Here is a 20,106-nt window from a genome sequence, read left to right as displayed (position 1 = left end):
AAGTAGCAGTTATTTTATGGATAACAAATATAAATCCTTATAGAGAGAGATGTATTGGGTTTATATTTGATAAATAAGATATTTCTCTGTGGATTGAAGTAGTTACTGGACATCTTATTGTTTTGGTTTTAGACCTTTTGGTGCGCCAACTCTTAGCTACAGGTGTGATTGTGCAAATGGAAAAGGAGTTACAGAATAAATTGATAAAGTACTTCATCCTTCAAGTTATTGCTATAATCGTCAAGTTTTGTATTTCATTTCAAAATTCAAGGCAAGACTCAGAAGATGATGTTATGACTTGATTGCAAAAATGATTTTGTAAAAATAATATTTAAAATTATTTATTTATTTCTAAATTATATATCGTGGGCTCGTGGCTGACCTCTTGCCAAATTGTTAACTAAGGCGTAATTCGTGAGATGTGACTTAATTGGCCCAATTAAAGATTTGCCAAGTTAATTAAAAATCCATTCAATTTCCACCTCATCTATGATTAACGAACCGATTTTCCTTTGTTTTTCTCGGCAACTAAACAAATCCATAACTCACTCTCCTCTCACTTTCCCTCATTTTCCTTTGTTTTTTCTCAGCAACTAAACATAATCAATCTCATGAACTCCAAGACTAAATATTACCTAAGCCACTCTTTCAATATTGTAATCGAGAAAATCACTGCCCATCATTTTCCTTTATTTCATGGCAACCGAACAAGTCTAAATTGGTTACTAAAAATTCTACATCAACCACCTTGGCGTTGTTGGCATGAAGTCTTTGCCTACCACAAGTGTTTTTTTTTTTTTTTTCGAATCTAAAAGTTTTCTGCACAAAGCAAGGTTAGAGAATGAACTAAAATGTGGTTGGATTTAAAATTTTCAAATGATGGTTTTTTGTTCTTTTGTTTTTCTTTCAAGGAATCACTGCGGTGAGTGGGGAGCCATATTGTTCTTTGTCTTGATTGAATTGAAAATATTAGTGGTTCCTTTGTTTGTGGGTTATATTGGTGGTCCCCACAAATATTAATAGTGTGGGGGGAAATGCCTTTGTTTCTTGTGGTCCAATAATTGTTTGTTTGTTTGTTTGTTTGTTTGTTTTTTTTTTTTTTGGGTTTGATACCATATAGAAATTTTGCTTTAACCTAATTTAAGTGTATATGTGTGTGAAACTCTCTTTTGAAAACTTGAATCTTAGTCCTTATCCCTCGCACCTCACAAGCACTTACACTTGTGGAGTGACTATATATATATTTAAGGTTGCTCTTAAAAAAAAAAAAAAACTCATTTTTCCCAATTGCCAAGGGGCATTGATAAGTCAAAATAGCATTAGGGTTGATGAAGCCTTAAGATATTAAATTTTATAAGAATGTGGTGTAAAAATAAAGTTTTACCCCTCCAATCCCAACATGTCATTTCATCATATTACATGTATTAAAGAATAGACACAATTACACTTAATCAATTTTAATACCCATTTAAAAATCCAACTTAACTGTGAGTTTAATGAGATGTTATTATGTGTGTTAGGATTTATTAAGTTTTAAGTAAAAAACTGATATGTTAATTTTTTTTAGATGGTGTAAAATATAGGTTTACACCCAACCTTACCGAATTCAGACTCAACTCTTAAATTAGCTAAGGATCACAAATATATTTTCTACAACCTACTTCACTAAAACGGATGATACAACATTATAAACAAAAATAACCAAATACAACCAAAAGCAAAAACTAAATTTTAAAGTATGTTTGTTTGGATCTAATAGCAAATTGCAAATTGCATCCAATAGCAATAAAAATGGCTTGATTATTTGAATAATTGATGGTAAATGTATTGAGTTAGACGCTTTATTACATTTCTTGAAAACTCCCACATCACAACTCCTTAATAAGTATGGAAACTACTTGGAAAAGGTTGTAGCAATACATTAAACATATATTATCAACAAATGGGAGTAAAAAATGATAAATCCAAATGATTCTTTTATCATAGAATTTAGTGCATTGATTGTAAGAGTACTCAACAATCATAAACCATAACAATTGCAAGCTAAAAACCGATTGTTGTAAAAGTAGAAGAGAAAAAGAAATGTAGACACATTAAAAGTAAAAGGTCTTACAAAATTAACCCCCAAAAAAGAAACAATATCTTCTACCAATTACTCAAACAAAAATCATATATAATGCCCAAATTTAAAAAGTATAAATTAAAAATTTACCAAAAGCTGTTTTAGCAATTTGACAGAGGCGAAAGGGTGAGAAGTGGTAACCCTCAGATCTCTCTCTCTTTTGGTATTTTTTTTGGGAGTGAAAATAGGAATAACTTTCATTGCATAGGAATATGGTTGAAGCTTAATCAAGCAATATGGTTGAAGCTATTCCATCCACACCTAAAAAGAGTCCACATGGCGAGCATATTAATTGAGCTAGTAAGTGAGCCATGGACTTACATGGGACAAAGCAAAACTACACGTCTACACCCATCAAAATTCTTGGTGCAACGTCTGGCATCGTGTAAAATTACTAAAATATGACCAATATAAATTTTCATCATGTATGAACGTTGGAGTAGTTCAGGACATATATGGAATGGACAAAACCCCCTTTGAACATGGACAATGCCATTATACATGAAGAGTATCTTGTGGGACTTCATTACAATTATTACAGAAATGATCCTATAAAATACCTTGTCACAACACTGCTTTCTTTGTGGGGAGTGAATCAATATTTGCTCGCCACAAAAATGTCTTCAGCCTTGGTGTAATCTTGAAAGACCATAAGTGATCTCACAGTTTAGACTGTTGTATAGAGTTCCTAGTACTTGGCCGCGCTCTAATTTGTTCGTCCATAGCAGGTTATAAGTAATATGTAATTATATACAGAGAAATGATCTTTTTGTTTGCCACTTCTTTCTTGGTCTTTAAGTTTTAACACATTAGGCCCCTCGATTTTCTAAGTGGTATAAATTCCTGCACAAAAATTAAAACAATCGGCTCCTCATTTTTTTGTAATAAAAAATTTATTTAATCATCGCACACCTTTGGTATAATGGTCACTTCATAAATCTAAGTGCTTGTGGGGTGTGGGGGCAAGAGTCGGGGTTCAAGTGTTCAAGAGGAAGTTTCACATACATATACACTTAGATTAGGCTAAAGTAGAATTTCTATTTTGTATACATAAAAGTAAAAACTTATTTGACACTATTAAGAAGGATTTATTTGGCCAAAAAAAAAAACAGCACAACCTTTAAACGTAAAATGCAGAATTCTAGATAGGGGAGGTTAACCTAACCTGTTATTCAGCAAAAAGAAAAAAAAAAAAAAAGAAAAACGAAAAAGGAGCACAACGTTTGTTTTAATGAGAGTGAGCATTGATGGATAATTATAACATGGTCCTACTTAAATTTAAACAGATTGAGCAAAATTAGACTTTAATTTCATATTTGAATTGAACAATTGGAATGATAATTATGATGTAGTTCCCACATAAATCTAGACACATTGCATAAAATTGGAACTCTAATTTAGAATTGTAATTTGACTTTCTCTCAGTTTCACATACTATTATTATTATTATTATTATAAATTCGTTAATCGTTATAAAATTGTAATCTTACCACAACAAATCATAGATGGTTAGTTGTTATCGGTTCAAATTTGAACCTAACATTAAGATTATTTCTTTGCCCCATAAATAATAACCTACCACTTAAGATTTGTTGTAAAAATGTTGTGAAAATGTTGTGTATATATCATTTCTCTTTTTTTAAACAATGATTTTTGAGGTAAAATTTTCAAAACAAACCAACACATAAAATACATAAAAAAAACTTATTTTATACATTTATTAAGGTGGTAAATTATGATTGATGTTACTTCACTTTCAAATAAATTTATTACTAATATCATTTCTATTGTACACTAATTATAAATTTTTTTCTTAGAAAAAAGGATAAAATTATTTTTGTCACCAACACCAACTTTATTAAAAAATAGAAAGAAAAAAACTGAAAAACTTGCTATTTAAACCACACCTCTCCCTCTGCACTATCTATCTAAAAACAAACTTGTTGATCTGTCACTAATATCATAATTATTTATTGTATACCAATTATAGCTTTTTTCTCGGAAAAAAAACCGTTAGTATAAAACTATTTGTGTCATCAACACTAATTTTATTAAAAAGAAAAAAAGAAAAGAAGCTAGCATCTTTAAGTTAGAAAATGAACACCTTTAAGTTAGAATACTATACTTGTCCAACTCTAGCGCCCTGCTCGGGAGCTAGCGTAACCTAGCGAACCCCTATTTTTCTTAATTCAAAAAAAAAATAAAAAGTTAGAATACTATCATATATGTAAAAAAAAAAAAAAAAAAAAAAAACTAGCAACTCTTTGTGATTTTCACCACACCTGATCTAAAATAAACTTTTTTTTAAGAATCCTAAAAAAAACTTATAATAAAAAAAAAATCTCACTATTTTTAAATTATTTTTTTATACTTTTAAAAATGGTTTTGCCCGCGAAAAAGCCGGGGAAATATGGAAAATCGTTACATGATGACCCTGACAGCAAGCTTTGTCTGTTTGAGAGGGGGAGAGAGAGAGAGAGAGAGAGAAAGAGAGGGGAGCAGCTGTTGTTCTTTGTTTGTTTCAGAAAAACCAGAAAATTAAGAGCGAGAGACATAGAGATACGTGCAAAAAAAAAAAAAAAAATTGATTGAATGAATTCAGACAAAACCAAATACATATATTTTGAAATCACATTCATTCATAGCATGTAAATCTCTCATGTCATTCGCTTTGCTTACTTTTGCTTTTAACCCATCATGCACGGTTGCGTGTTTGAATTAATTCATGGGTTCTTTGCATGAAGAAACGAAAACAAATATGAGTAAAAACAAAATCCACAGCTTGGCTTCTCCCTCAAAACCCAACTCCATTCCCTTTTCTAAATCCAACCCCTACAGGCTCTACCAAGTTTGGAAGGGTAACAATGTAATCATCTCTCTCTCTCTCTCTCTCTCAAAATGTCTGCTTTATTTGCTTTTATCAATGGGTTTTTATTTATTTATTTATAATATATAATTCCTTGTTTTGTTTATATGGGGTTCAAGAATTATGTGGCATTTGTTTTGTTTCATTCATTATGAGTATTATTTTTATTGATGATGAATTTTTTATTGTCATTTGCCTTTTTAAATGATGATGTATTCTTTATAATTTAATCCCTCTACAACAAGAGCTAATGGGAAATTCATATTTATTGTTGCCATTTCAGTTTTCCTTTTTGTCAAGACATGACATTTGTATATGCAGTGGCAGACTTAGGAAATTTTCTCGGGAGCCGGTGAATATATTTTTGTGTAATTTTTAGATTTATTACCAAATGTAAAAGAAGATTAATGGAAAATTTCAAAAGCTAGGGGGGCCATGACCCCCCCTTGGCACCCCCTAGCTCTGCCTATGTGTGTATGTGCTTAGTTTGTTAAGTTTTATGCTTTGTTTAATGAGGGAAGATCTGTGCAATTAAATTCAAAATCTATCAATGCGCATTGTTTTGTTGAGTTTATGCCTTGTTCAATAAAAAGTTTTTGTTAATTTTTATGCTTTTATTAAATATCTGTTTTTGATCAAATGAGAAACACAATGGCTTTGGTTTTACATTAATTTACCCAAATAGATACCTATTGATTAAAGAGGAATGACTTCTGTGAGGCGATTTTTTTTTCACCTTTAATCTTTAATGGTAATATTTGGTGGTTGTTCATCTACTAATAATAATAATAAACAACTCTGTTGATGTATAATTAAATTTGAAAATTTTAATCTGATCATGAAACAGAAGTGCAATTTCCTTTTTCTAACTGTTATTTCAATATATGCTTCGTTTTATATCCAGACAGAATTTCTACCTGAAGAGAAGTATTTCTCTAAGTATCTGTTTGATATGTCCTGTTCATTAGCAATTGATTACTATATTCAATTATGTAATGAAATTCTAGTGAATTTGCATGTTTGATCAGGACCTGAACTGATGTTTCACTCATGGACATTATTGGTTGCTTATCTCCGTAAGAAAACTGTAATAACACTTCTTAGTACATGGTTTGAGAGTTTCTACATATATTATAAGTGGAGAGAAAATAAAGCATCTCACTTACCAATTAGATCAAGTTATGTGATAGATTTGAAAGTTGTTGGACTAATTAAGTTTTTTTTGTCTTGCCTTCTTCTAAGTACAGGCTTCTCTCTCCCTCTCTCTAATATTCTATCTCTATGGGATATTTTTGTCACTTTAAGGGGGTTCCACTCACTTGTATATATTGTTTCTTGTATAACAGTTTGGTAGAGCTTACATTTTGATCCTTAATTATTATATGGCTATCTCAGTAGGGTGAATATTTGACATTTGATTAGAATTAAGCTAATTTACATTATGTTATCATATTTCCTAACACTAATGAAGCGTCTTTGCTTTCATGTCAGAAATTTTTGTTTGGCGGGAGAGTAGTCTTTGGTTATGATGCAACATCACTATTTTTGACTACATTTCTAATTGGAGCTCCTGCAATAACATTCTGCATAAGAACGATTTGTTTATTGATCAAAGAAGATGATCCTCCACTTAAATATCCTGTACTGATAGGCGGATTGGTTCTCACTGTTTTGGTTAGTAAATTTTGATGCTTTACTTAGTAGGTTTGGGGTTTAAAATGATACTTGATCTGACCTCTAATGGTTTTGTCAGGATTTTACTTTTCTCTTCATGACATCTGGTAGAGATCCAGGAATAATCCCAAGGAACTCGAAGCCACCTGAATCAGATGAATACACTTACACACCATCGATGGAGTGGGTAAATAACAAAGTTGGTGACATAAAATTACCCAGGACAAAGGATGTAACGGTCAATGGTCACACAATAAAAGTGAAGTTCTGTGACACTTGCTTGCTTTATCGTCCACCACGTGCTTCTCATTGCTCTATCTGCAATAACTGTGTGCAGAAATTTGATCACCACTGTCCATGGGTGGGTCAATGTATTGGAGTGGTAAGTTACCTGTGGTCACTTTTAATCCTGAAATTTCAGTAAGTTTTTGAAGGACATTATCTAGATTTTAATTAGTATGTTGTTGTTTGTTTGTTTTGTTTTTTGTCTTTAAATTGATGTACTTTTACTTTCAGAAATAATCTTAGTTGACAGCAGTGCTTATTAAATTACATTCAAATAAGGTTATTTGCTTTTATTTGAAAGTAAGGGTAGGTTAGGTACTAAATGAGGACCTCATTTCTATCTTCATTCGGTTAAGGATCTCTCATCATTTTTAGGCAAGCACACTTGATGTTTGTGGTGGAATAATAGGCAATTGAAATAACTTCACTGTGGTAAAATAATTGAGATATAGAGTCAAATGATAAAAACTCTGTTATTAAAGCAAAATAACAGTTGATTACACTCAATTAAACAATACATTAACTAATTTATAACAAATAAAGCAAATTTTTGTAATTAAGTTTGACTGTTAATCCTATAATTACTATGTTTGACTACATATTGTGAATTGATTCTGAATTTTTCCTCAAACTTTTGTTTTGTATAATCATGGAACGAATGTGTAAGATTATCTTTTGCATAACAGGCCTGTTGATTTTGATCCTCATAAATAAGCCCCATTTGATGTGCTTCCATATGGAAACATGAAATTTGTGCATTGTAAAGTTCAGAGTTCAGAACAGCCCTGCCCCCTTTCTCCCCTCCCCCCCTCCTCACACAAAAAAAGAAAAGAAAAAGAACAAGTAAAATTATGGTTGGGTGACATAAGAAAGCAGATATTGAAAATGTTTCCAGAAACTCAAATTTTCTTCTTGAAAGTTCTTTGTATAAACAGATTCCGTGATGCTATTACCTGGACTATGCTTTCTAAGGGAAGTACTCTTAATAAATGGTGGCTGTTCATGCTTCACTCATCCAATATAATTCATCCCTTTAACATAATTCTTCCTAATTTCTTATCCCAATGATCTCACTTGACATGAAGCTGGAATTTTTTATTCTCTCTTATTAAGAACATTCTTGTATTTGTTTTTTGCTCAAAACTAATCAGTCTTTTCCTAATTGATGTGGTTGCAGCGTAACTATCCATTCTTCATAATGTTTATATTGTCATCAACCCTCTTGTGTGTATATGTGTTTGCGTTTTCTATGGTCGACATTCTTCAGCAAAAACGCAATTTGTGGACTGCAATGTCACATAATATACTATCAGTAATCCTCCTAGTATATTGCTTCATAGCTGTCTGGTTTGTTGGTGGGCTCACCCTCTTCCATTTTTATCTGATTTGCACCAACCAGGTGACCTTCTTGCTCTTCATTTTTATTACCTTTATTTGTTTGAATTAACTATTAGAACTACTGTATCAAATTGGTGTTCCTTTCTTTCTGATGAAGACAGATCTTATAGGTTTCTTCTGTAGGTTTGCATGGTTAATAGTGGATTTTAGGGTTTCGATACAAGGAAATTTGATAGTTATTCTAGGATTTGGATATATGGAGGGAAGAAGAAAAAGAAGCTGGAAAGTGAGAGAAAGATTTGTCCTTCACCAGAAAGAAAGGAAAACATAATAGAAGCCATGAAAGTTGAAAATGCTTTTTTAGGGTGGTTGAATTTGAAATACTGAAGGGCAGATCATCCTGCAGTGCCATTATAATTTACATGTTAGTACTAATTATCAACATGCCAGGTTAATCAGTGGCTGTTATGTCATTAACTGAAACACTTTCAGTCATGGCACCTCAGGGAAGATCATTGTATGTTTTTAGTGTTCTCATTTCACCCATTTTTCATGATAACCTTGAGATGTCAAGCATCACTATCTGCTGCCTCTATGGATATAGCTAAACCCTTCAGGCTTGTCTGGTTTTGCTTTTGTAGGGGTCAAAAACTATTGACATTTACTTGCGTTCATTCACATACAATAATTTAATGTTTAGGACTTTTGGTCTGTTTTTTTAGGACTAATATCTCTCTAGCAGTGTGGTTGGATGCATGTATTTTTGTTTGTGTGCTGTGTCTTGTTACCTAGTCACATAATGATATGCTATTACTCATTGTACCCTGTCTGTACATTGAATTTGTACAATGTTCTTATATTCTTACTGCTGTATTATGGCATGTGCTTTTTCACAGACAACTTATGAGAATTTTCGGTACCACTACGATAAGAAGGAAAACCCATTTACTAAAGGGGTAATAGGGAACATTAAAGAGGGATTCTTTTCTAAGCTCCCCCCTTCATCGATAAATTTCCGATCCTGGGTGTCTGAAAATGGGTACCCAGCAAAGGTATCTGTCAGTTCAGATCTTGATGAAGGCTGCAACAGCTCCAAAGAGAAATTTGATATCGAAAAGGGAAATAAGCCTGGCGAGGATGGTGATGACCCGGTTCCTTATATTTTACAGAATTTGGATTACACTGGTATTGATGATAATTTGAAGAGTCAGATGGAAGATGGAGATACTGGATCTGATCCAAATTCCAAAGCTTCTGGTCAAGAACCGAGTCATTCACATTGGACTTCCACTGTTGGAGGTATAACTATTGATGAGATGTCTCAGTAGCTTCCATTGGAACATTACATCATTCTGAGATAAAGGTAGAACTTCCTCTTGTTTTTTTTATACTACGTATAGAACTATATGTTTGTGCTTTAATTAGATGTAATGGTATTTTTGCATGAAGAATATGATAGAAAGAATAATGTAATACAGTAAGAATACTAAGCAATGGTTGATCTACAATTTGCTTCTTGAAAAACGTGGTCATCTTGACTTCTCATACAAGCTAGATAAAACTCAGATATTAAAATTATCAATTTGCCAAAGGAAGAACACATAATTCTGCCTTTTATTTTCCATTTTTCACTCAGGTAATAAATCTCAAGTACAAAAATGATGCTATGCTGCTCCAAACAGAATATATATATATATATATATATATATATATATATATATTTATATATATATATATATATATTATATATATATATATATTCATTTGAAACCTGAAATGATAAGAACCTCATCTTATTCACGAATTAAATTTAGATGTCTGTGACAATGAATATTCATTATATTGACTTTGGAGAAAGTGTTCGGTTTTGTACTCCTTTCATCTCTATGATCTGTGAAACCTCTACTATTTAAGGAGAGGCCTGTATTGATGTCATTCCATCCTGGTCAATAACATCAAGGAAAGAATCAAGGGCTTGCTCAGATGCCTGTAGAGCTGTGCAGGCACGCCCTCCAAATGTGTTATATTGGGCTTGTGAGGAGACCAGATTTATCAACAGTGGGTCTTGTCTCTGCTTTTCGGGTCTCTTACTTTGTTTCGAGTGCCTCAGATACAAAATTTTCTGCTAGCAATTTGCACCCTGAACTGATAGCATGTGAAACTGAATTTTTCCGATCTAAGTTTAACTAGAAATAGGTGCACATGATGTAGGTGCATAACGCATCTTTAATGTAGTTCCAGATATTTCTTGAAGAAGTTAATGAAGTTTCAGGTGCTTAGGAGGAAGGGGGAAAGGGGAATGGGACGTGTCTTGGGGTGTTCAAGTTTTGAGAGTAACAAATTTGAAAGAAATATTTGGTTGATGCAGCTTGTATAAGAGTGCATGATAATTCCAAGGAAGAAGTTTCTACTGAAGAGACTATTTTTTTGCTCTTTTTTTTTTATTTTTATTGTTATTTCCTTTTCTATTTATTAAATGCTACTTTTGGGTGAGAGATCAACTCTATTAGGTGAGATGCTAATAGAGCATTGTAGATTTGTATATAACATTGATATGGTTAAGTACTATGTATGCTAATGCTATGTAAAGATAGAATGAACTTAAATATTACTCAAATATTACCTGGAACAACTGGCCAGTGACCTACTGTGTAAAAAAAAACGGAAAGGACCTGCTTTGTCAATCTGACCTTTATAAGTAGAAATTATTGACAATTTCTGTTTATGGATGGCCTTACCATGGCTTTCTGTTTTCCACAGGTTGGACTGCTAGCTCATGTTCTAATCAGCACTTGCATTTCAGATCTTATTAGTTGATGGATTAAAAAGCTGGTTTGCCGATGATTGATACCAAAATGAAAGGTTGGTGATGTAGAAGTAATGTACTCTGTAAATTTAAAAAAAACAAAAAGAAGCAAGAAAATGATTACAGTCATTCTTCTGTCTAGCATATCCAAAAGCTGTTTTCACTAGTGAAAACAGTTGGGGGAAAAAAATCAATGCTTGTAAATTAGCATTTCCACTGCATACTAGCGATGCAGACGTAAGAATGAAGTTTCAATCTTGTGAGATGTTTATTGGACTGTTTTATTTAATTTTCTTGTTTCATGTTTCTATCTATGTTTTTATTTTTATTTTTATTTTTTAATGAATGGTGATTTAAATTTTTCCAAATTTTAGATCGTGTAAAGCACTTTGTGGCAAATTGGAAAACCATTTTGGATTCACTATCTGTGGCAAATGTTTATCAGCTTAGTTTGAAGGAAAGAAATGACAATTAATATTACTTTCTATTTTTTTTTCTCCTCTCTCTCCAAAATATCCTTGGATGTGGTTAGTAGAAAGGAGCGTATGAGCATGCTGGAACTGCTAGAGATTGCAATTTCAAGTGCTTATTTGCAAAAGAGTCTAAATATATGATTCTTTAACTTAAACCCATCTACCAGATTCGTTCAACTTCCAGAGCCAAATGTTGGGAACAATATGAGTAGCAACCAAGAATATGAAAACCTTGGATTCTTCACAAAAAACATGTACATTATGTTTTAGCCATCACGAGACTTTTTTTTTTTTGATAGGAATCGTAAGACACTTTGTACTTGAATCATGTTTAACTAACGACATAAACTATAATCACTGTTCTACCAAAAAGTTTAAACAAATTGATGTTCTCAAGTGGTTTCGGTATAGCCTTAATTAAGAGGATTTTGGCGACACGATAAAAATAAAGAACATAATGCAAATAGAGTAATGCAAATCAATAAATATCAAGCACTTGTTTGCTGTAATAGACGACTATACAAATAATTAGTGTTTGTAGAAGACGTTAAGTGTAGTCTTGATCAATATTTAATACAAATGAGTGAAATTTCTAAGTTACACTATGTCACTAGATATTGGCCTGAAATAACTGCCATTTGATTGCCTATAGATAGAAAACTTGGTTCTACAAGAAAAGGATCTCCAACACATCGTCCAACAATGTGATCCTCTATTTAAGAGAAACCAATCCATGCTTTTAGGGTTGGAGATAGTCCCTTGCTCGTGAACTATCTAATGCTATGTTTGGAAGTTTGGAGGGAGAGGAGAGTAGAGGGGAGTAGAGGAGAGTAGAGGCAAGGAGAGTAGAGAGGAATGATTATCCTCCACCTTATTTGGATGTTTTTGAAACTAAGTAAGAGGGAGGGAAATAAGTAACCTTTTCATAGTTTGTAATTTTGTTAATATGGTAAGGGTAATTTTGGTAATTCATTTAGTCAAGCATTTCTATACTCTACTCTCTTTTCAAATCTTTCCAATTTGGGGGAATTAAAAATGAAGGGTTGGAAGTAGTTAGAACCCTCCAAATCATTTTCCATCATTTCTTAAAAAAACATCTAAACAAGATAATTTAACTTAGAGTCCGTTTGGATAGAACTTATTTTGCTGAGACTGAAAACTGAAAACTGAAAACTAAAAACACTGTAGCAAAATAATTTTTAAATGTGTGAATAGTACTGTGGGACCCATTTTTAATGAAAAAGTTGCTGAAAAGTGAAATTTGTGGGACCCATGAACAGTGCATTTGTGCACTGTTCATGGCTGAATAGTCAAACCTTGCGGCTGGGTTTTAAAAAAAGAAAAAAAAGAAAAAAAAAAAGAAGCAAAACGCGACGTGGAAACGCAGAAGTTGTATCCAAACTCCACCTTACTCTCCCTCCCTTTACTCTACCCCCTCTACTCCCCCTCTATCCAAACAAGCTAAAAGAGTAGACAAATGATCATTAGTCTTCTTGTAATCTTACTATTAGGCTTTGCTAATTAAGATTGTTACTTTGTACTTGTGTTAAATTGTAATCAAGTGATATTGTAATTGTGTTCTTAATTATACTATCAAGTGAGTTCTATTATTCTTCTCAAAAAAAAAAGAAAAAAGAAGTGAATTCTATTATTCAATATGAGTCCCATTAATGGACCATTTTAAGAATTTATACAACTTTTAAGAGAAATATAAAAATTAAGTTGCCAAAAAAGTCAATTGCTTTTTTCTTTTCCCATAAAAGTATTTCTTAAACTAATACTCTTTGGGCATTGACCATCAATTAACTTTTCCCATTTCATATTACCTGATTGATGATTTGTGCACTTGATTAATTTTTCTCACTCATCCATAATTTATGTATATTTAAGTCCTATTAAATTACACAATTATTGAACTCAACCCTTTTTGGTGCAAAGTCTTGCCTCACATTGTGTAAAATTACTGCGAGTGGATAGAAAAATTGGTTTTTTTCTTTGTGTTGACATGGGAACATTCATTTATGTATTCATAAGAAAAGAATATACCTGGCTAACTCATGAGCTACTCTATTTTCCCCCTTTTAATACAACTAATAGAAACTCTTCCTAACCCACATAGAAGACACTAAATATCAGCTATTACATTTCCCAGCAAAGACAAATTCATAGATGAAGAAAAAATTGCTTTCATCACATTAACATTATCACCTTCAACCACCAGCTCTGAGAAACCCACATCAACAGCGAATTCCAATGCTTTTTTGCATGCCAATGTCTCAGCCTCCTCATTGCTCAACATTAGTGGTCCTTTGGCAGCCATAGCAGCCATTACCTCACCTTGCTCATTCCGGATCACAGCACCAAATCCCGAGCTGTTAGACTCCCTGAATATTTCTGCGTCAAAATTCAACTTAAATAATGATTGAGAAGGTGGACGCCATACATTCCCTTCGGCCTGACTTGGTGGGATCGTTAAGTGCACCTGTACTTGCTTGAACTCCTCCAAATATTCTACAGCACGCCTATTCAACCAACCAAGATCCTTGAGTAACCCTCCATGCACTACACTATTTCTCTGATTCCACACAGCCCATGCTCGTACCAGATCAGCTCAACATCTTCCATATCAAGTATGTCCAGCAGGTAGAGAAAAAGCTGAAGCATATCCGGTTGTCCAAGGTGGCGTTTCTGAATTTTAATCCTACTCCCAGCCCATATATCCTGAGCAGCAGGGCATTCCTATAATACGTGCACTTCAGTTTCTGGAAATTGAGTACAAATTGGGCATACATTCTCACATTCATGTATCACTCTCCGTCTTGCTAAGTTGACCCGTGTTGGCAAAATCCCATGGCAAGCTCTCCAACCAAAAATTTTGATCTTATTAAGAACTTTCAACTTCCATAAAACCTACCATACCCTCTGCATATCACTTCCTCCAGAGCTCTCTGCCAAATCTTCATGCTTGAACACCCTTCTTGCCACATGATAACCCGTCCTAACCGAATAGCCACCATTTTTAGCATGCATCCAGATTATAGAATCAGCAACACGTCTTCGACTCAGAGGGATTCGACAAATAGCTTCAGCATCTTCTCTATAAAAAATTGCAGTGATCAACTCTCTTCTCCACCAATGTATTTCTGGATCAATAAGGTCAGGCACTAACCAATCCTCCACATCTTCATTGACCGAATGTAGAATCTTGTTTGTTGGATTATTTGGTAGCCATTTATCAGATTGAGCTTTAATTGTTGAACCATCTCTAACACTCCAGCAACATCCAACCTTTAATATGGGAAGGGTTGCCATTATACTTCTCCACACATAGGAACAATTAGGTGACTCCACAGCCTCCAAAAACTAAGTTCTAGGAAAGTATTTAGCTGAAAAGCACTTGTAAACCAGAGATTCCTTATCTTTCAACAATCTCCATCCTTGCTTAGCAAGCATAGCTAAATTAAAAGTTCTCAAGTCTTGAAACCCTATTCCATTCTCTTTCTCTGCAACTGTTAGTTTATCCCAACTTCTCCAATAAATCTTCCTTTCATTCCCCACCTGTCCCCACCAAAATCTTGCACACATAGAGTTTAGTTCCTCACATAATTTCAATGGTATTTGGAAAACTCTCATAGTGTAAGTTAGAATGGATTGAGCTACCGCTTTGATGAGAATTTCCTTACCAACCCTAGACAGCAACATGCCTTTCCATCCTTGTAATTTTTTCCAAACTTGATCCTTTAGGAATGAGAAAGTTTGGTACTTTGCACGTCCAATTAGCATAGGCAGCCCCAAATATGACTCAAACTACTCCACCTCTTTGACACCCAAAATTCCCATGATCTCTTCCTTCTTGTTTCTAGGGGTATTACTACTGAAATACACTGAAAAGTTCTCCAAGTTTATACTCTGACCCGAAGCCTTTGCATAAACTTGAAGAACAATAGCAATTTCCTCAACTTCATTAGTAGATGCCCTGCAAAATAGCAAAGAATCATCAACAAACAAAAGGTTAGAGATTGTTGAAGCTCTTCTACAAATGGAGACCCCATGGATTCGCCCCTCCACTTCTGCCTTTGCCAATAAGGAAGTAAAACCTTCTGTACATAACAGGAACAGATACGATGAAAAAGGATCTCCTTAACGGAGTTCTCTAGAAGGTTGAATATTACCATAGGGTTTGCCATTGATAAGCACAGAGAATGATGATGTGGTCACACAACCCATAACTCTTTTTATCCACTCTTCTGGAATCCCATTCTTTGCATAATGCCTTTCAAGAACGGCCACTCTACCCTATCATAGGCCTTGCTGATGTCAAGCTTTAGTGCTAGAAAACCCTGTTTTCCCTTTTTCCTGCTATGCATGGCATATAGAGTCTCATACGCCACCATAATATTATCTGTGATAAGACGCCCAGGTACAAATGCACTTTGGGTAGGAGAGATTATATGAGGAAGAACCTGTTTCAGTTTATTAGCTAGAACTTTAGAAATAATTTTATAGATAACATTGCAGAGACTAATAGGTCTAAAATCACTCATCTTCTCCGGGTTTTTCACTTTAGGAATGAGGACAATATTAGTATGATTAATTTCAGAGACCATATTACCAGAATTGAGAAAATCCAAAACAGCAGTAGTTACACTATCCCCCACAATACGCCAAAATTTTTGGTAAAATAAAGCATTCATACCATCAAGTCCAGAAGCCTTTGTTGATCCCATTTGGAACAAAGCTATTCTGATCTCAACTGCATTAAATTCACTAGACAATATATTTTGCATATCAGGAGTGACCTTGCAAGAAATTGCATCAAGGCATTCATCCATCTGATCACTTGGTCTTGCACTGAATAGATTGTCAAAATAATCTACAGCCACCACCGCTATATCCTCCATCTCCTCCACCCATTGATTCTGTACATTTCTAATCCCTTGAATATGATTTTGCCTCCTCCGTTGAGATGCTTTGGAGTGGAAAAATTGTGTTTTTATCACCATATTTTAACTAGGAAATTTTGAATCTCTGTGCCCAATAAATCTCCTGCTTTAATAGAAGCTCATCTAATAGCTTACTCACACCCAAAAATTCAGCTTTGCTTTCTGGTGTAACATTTTCTGCAATCAGCTTCTCAACCTGTTTCTGTAAGCTTTTAATTTCCTCAGTATCCGAAATAGTCTTAGCTGAACCCCAAGCTAGCAAATCTTCTCCACAAAGTCGTATCTTTTCCTGTATTGGATCCAAACCAGCACCTTCAACCTCAGCCTGATTCCAAGCCTTCCTTATCACAGCTTCATAGGCATCCCACAAAAACCAGGACTCCTCAAATTTAAATTTTTGGTCCCTCCTAATTCTGTTATGGCCAAAGCTTCTAGATTGGAGAATAATGGGCAAATGATCCGATGCATGAGATGATAAGTGTGTGACTGAGTTTAATTGAAATTTCTCCCTCCATTCCTTCATTGCCACCGCTCTATCAAGCCTAATCCTTGTATTTGCCTCCCCAGGTCGCTTATTATTCCATGTAAAAGGATAACCTTTAAATCCCAAGTCCTCCAATTGACATATATCCAAAGCCTCCCGAAAAGCATCAACCTGTCCATTAATAGGTGGTTGTTTGCTAAATTTCTCTGATGAAGTAAGGAAAGCATTAAAATCACCAATGCAAAGCCATGACCCTTCAACAAAATCTTTCAAATGTGACAACAACTTCCAAGACTTCTCTTTTTGATTTGCTTCTGGCCAGCCATAAAAGCATGTCAAAAACCATTCAAAACCATCAACCTCCTTCACTTTAACCAATATATGATTAGCTGAAAAATTTATTAACTCCATATGAATATCATTCTTCCAAATCAGTGCCAGTCCACCACTTGAATCTGGGTACTTCACAATAATTCGATTTGGATAAGGCAAGTTATCATACAATTGCACAAAACCTTCCTTATCCAATCGAGTTTCCATGAGAAAGCACATAGTGGGAGCTTGTTCCCTCACAATCCTGCGAAGGTCACGGCTTGTCCAAGGGTTCCCAAGCCCTTAACAATTCCAACTTAAAAGCCTCATTGCTTCTGGCAAGGGTGGTCCACCACCCCCGCCGCTATATCATCATCATCAGTGCTACTCCTGTCAAATCTTCCACGTTTCACAATTTGTTCCTCATGAAAAATCATCCCTGCCGTTCCATTCTCCAGTGCAGGGTCTCTGTTTCCAAGCGTTGGTAGATTAAGGGCTTTAGTGAAACCACTCAGCCCAAAGTCCATACGGTTTAATAGAAAAATTGGTTTGTATACAATGAATATCCTTACAAAGTTTATTAATAAACTTTGTACGGATATTATATGTTCAAATTGGTCATTTTTTTTTTTACTTCACTTTAGTAGAAAAAAAGTGGATAGTTTCTTGGCCAATCTATAATAATAATAATAATAATAATAATAATAATAATAATAATATGTGAAGTTGAGAGTAACTCAAATTAGAGTTTCAATTTTGCGCCATATGTCTTAAATTATTTATTCTTAATGAGTTTGATTTTTTAATTTTAGAATTAAATGTGGTACCACATCATAAATATTTATCCAAGTGAGTTATTAAGTACAAAAATTAAAGAGTTTAGAATAAATCAATAAAAAAAAGTGCTTCACAATAATTTAAAAAAAAAACGTGGACAATTTACATTTTATACCAATAATATCCTTACAAATTTTTTTAAAGAGTTAACAAAATATAAAAATGATTATCAATAGTATTTAAATTATATATATATGAATTATATTATGCATCTTATTGTATATCTTTAAGTGTATTCATGTATATGCATAGGGTTACAAACTAGTATATATAATTTTGTTATCATAATTGTTGTTCCTGTGATACAATGAATTTTTATTAATATTTATTATTTTTTCAAATCAGTTTTGAAAATTTAGTGAATAAGAAGGTTTAAAAAGGTCCCATCAGTTTTTTTTTTTTTTTTTTTATAAAAAAAGTACCATCGGTACTATCAGTTTATTTAAAAACGTTGTAAATTTTTATTTTTATTTTTAATTTTATATTTGAGTTAATGAAAAGTACTTTTATATTTGAGTTAATGAAATTTTTTTTTTGTGATCACTAATAAAATTTTTTATATTTGGGTGAAAAAGAAAAAGAAAAAATCATTATATATATTAACTTGAATTTTAATTAGAGTCTAATTTTAGAGTTTAATTTTTTTTTTTTTTGCAGTATTTACCAAAAACTACAAAAACAGAAGAGTCCAATTTTTATTTGATAAATACAATGGATTTGACATATTTACGGTTGTTAAAATATGTAAAGTGGATATTACAATTCTTGCAATTTCAAAGTACAACTACAAATACTTAAAAACGTTTCATAGTTTAACTTCTAAGTATGTTTGCAAAATATGAAGATGGTTTAGTATTTCCTTTCCTTTTTCTTTGCAACACTCTACATGAGTATCATATTGTTTGTGGACCATAAGCAAAAGCGTGACCATAGAATCTAATATTGTTTAGAAACCATTGATGATTTAAGAGCTCATGATTATTTGTATACAAGTGCATACGATGATGAGGACGCTGCTGCTAGAGCTTATAATCTTGTTGCCTTAAAATATTGGGGGTACTTATGTTAATTTCTTTGTGAGTTTTAGTCATTTTGCAACACATAATAACTTCTATGTTCCATCTTTTTATTATTTTTCATCGCTTATTTATTGATATTATTTATACTTAATTTTACAATTTTCACTTTTATTCATTTCTTACTTTTTCAGTCTTTTTAGCTTAGAAAAAGTCTTTATCTATTCACTTGCAAATCACTTTTCTTTTGAACTGAAATTAACCAAATGGATTGAAGTGGGTCAAAAAGGACCAAAATAGACTGAATTAAATAGAAACATACTGAAAGGGATGAAAGTGGATCCAAGAGGACATAAATGGACCAAGGTTGACTGATTTTTTTTTTTAAGTAAAAAAAATCTGCCACAGACAAAATTTGCACCTCTTTATATATTTGGTATAGAGAATGAAGTCAAGAACATGATAAATTATGTTTCATGTGATTAAGAAAATGATGGCAATGATCCTGAAATTGTTAACTCTCTAATACAAATGCTTAATAAAAAAAATTGAGACGGTGTCACACCAATGCTTGTATGTGTCATTCTTCAAATGTAGTAAAATTTAATATAAAAATATTAATATTCATTTTTTCACTTTTGTTCATTTTTTGTGTGTAAGCATGGGTTACAAGTTAGTATTGATAATAGACACGAAGAAGGTAGCGCCATAACAAGTATAACACCAAAAAGAAGAAACATATAAAAAGCCAAAAAGCAAATTACTTATAGAGAAGATCCAGGATAATTTCATCAGGTTTTGTTCACATAAATTAAATCTAATTTAATCAAAATTGTAACTAGAATTTATTTAGTATTGGGTTACATAATTTAACAAGACTTGTTTCTTTGAAATCAAAAACTGATAGGTACTGGCAATCCTAAAAGCTTCAATTTTATTTGATAAATAAA

At 33.0% G+C, this 20,106-nt stretch overlaps 3 protein-coding genes across 3 annotated transcripts; 1 reads left to right on the top strand and 2 right to left on the bottom strand.

Annotated features, from left to right (window-relative positions):
* Positions 1-4,736: 4,736 nt before the first annotated feature.
* Positions 4,737-11,399, top strand: LOC142610892 (putative protein S-acyltransferase 1). Its single transcript, XM_075782868.1, has 6 exons — positions 4,737-4,988; positions 6,480-6,662; positions 6,742-7,044; positions 8,125-8,346; positions 9,182-9,648; positions 11,046-11,399. Exons 1-5 carry the CDS (start codon positions 4,848-4,850, stop codon positions 9,611-9,613), a joined length of 1,281 nt encoding a protein of 426 aa, XP_075638983.1. The 5' UTR covers positions 4,737-4,847; the 3' UTR covers positions 9,614-9,648; positions 11,046-11,399.
* A 2,290-nt stretch (positions 11,400-13,689) lies between these two features.
* LOC142609091 (uncharacterized) lies at positions 13,690-14,876 on the bottom strand. Its single transcript, XM_075780724.1, has 3 exons — positions 14,484-14,876; positions 14,167-14,303; positions 13,690-14,086 (listed from the first exon to the last, which is right to left on the bottom strand). The coding sequence occupies exons 1-3, from the start codon at positions 14,874-14,876 to the stop codon at positions 13,690-13,692; spliced, it is 927 nt and encodes a 308-aa protein (XP_075636839.1).
* Positions 14,877-16,574: 1,698 nt separating this feature from the next.
* LOC142609090 (uncharacterized) lies at positions 16,575-17,543 on the bottom strand. Its single transcript, XM_075780723.1, has one exon. The coding sequence runs from the start codon at positions 17,541-17,543 to the stop codon at positions 16,575-16,577; it is 969 nt and encodes a 322-aa protein (XP_075636838.1).
* Positions 17,544-20,106: the final 2,563 nt, after the last annotated feature.

The sequence above is a fragment of the Castanea sativa genome, chromosome 9 (genome assembly GCF_040712315.1).
Source record: "Castanea sativa cultivar Marrone di Chiusa Pesio chromosome 9, ASM4071231v1".
Lineage (NCBI taxonomy): Eukaryota > Viridiplantae > Streptophyta > Magnoliopsida > Fagales > Fagaceae > Castanea > Castanea sativa.
This window is presented reverse-complemented; position numbering and strand designations above follow the sequence as displayed.

Excerpts from the sequence above, each read along its gene's own strand:
- LOC142610892 (XM_075782868.1), top strand. The coding sequence starts at position 4,848 with ATGGGTTCTTTGCATGAAGAAACGAAAACAAATATGAGTAAAAACAAA. Across the intron at positions 4,989-6,479 it reads AAGTTTGGAAGGGTAACAAT|AAATTTTTGTTTGGCGGGAG; the intron begins GTAATCATCTCT and ends CTTTCATGTCAG. Across the intron at positions 6,663-6,741 it reads GATTGGTTCTCACTGTTTTG|GATTTTACTTTTCTCTTCAT; the intron begins GTTAGTAAATTT and ends TGGTTTTGTCAG.
- LOC142609091 (XM_075780724.1), bottom strand. The coding sequence starts at position 14,876 with ATGGCAACCCTTCCCATATTAAAGGTTGGATGTTGCTGGAGTGTTAGA. Across the intron at positions 14,304-14,483 it reads GAGGAAGTGATATGCAGAGG|GAATGCCCTGCTGCTCAGGA; the intron begins GTATGGTAGGTT and ends CACGTATTATAG. Across the intron at positions 14,087-14,166 it reads GAAGATGTTGAGCTGATCTG|GCGTGCTGTAGAATATTTGG; the intron begins GTACGAGCATGG and ends TTGGTTGAATAG.
- LOC142609090 (XM_075780723.1), bottom strand. The coding sequence starts at position 17,543 with ATGTGCTTTCTCATGGAAACTCGATTGGATAAGGAAGGTTTTGTGCAA.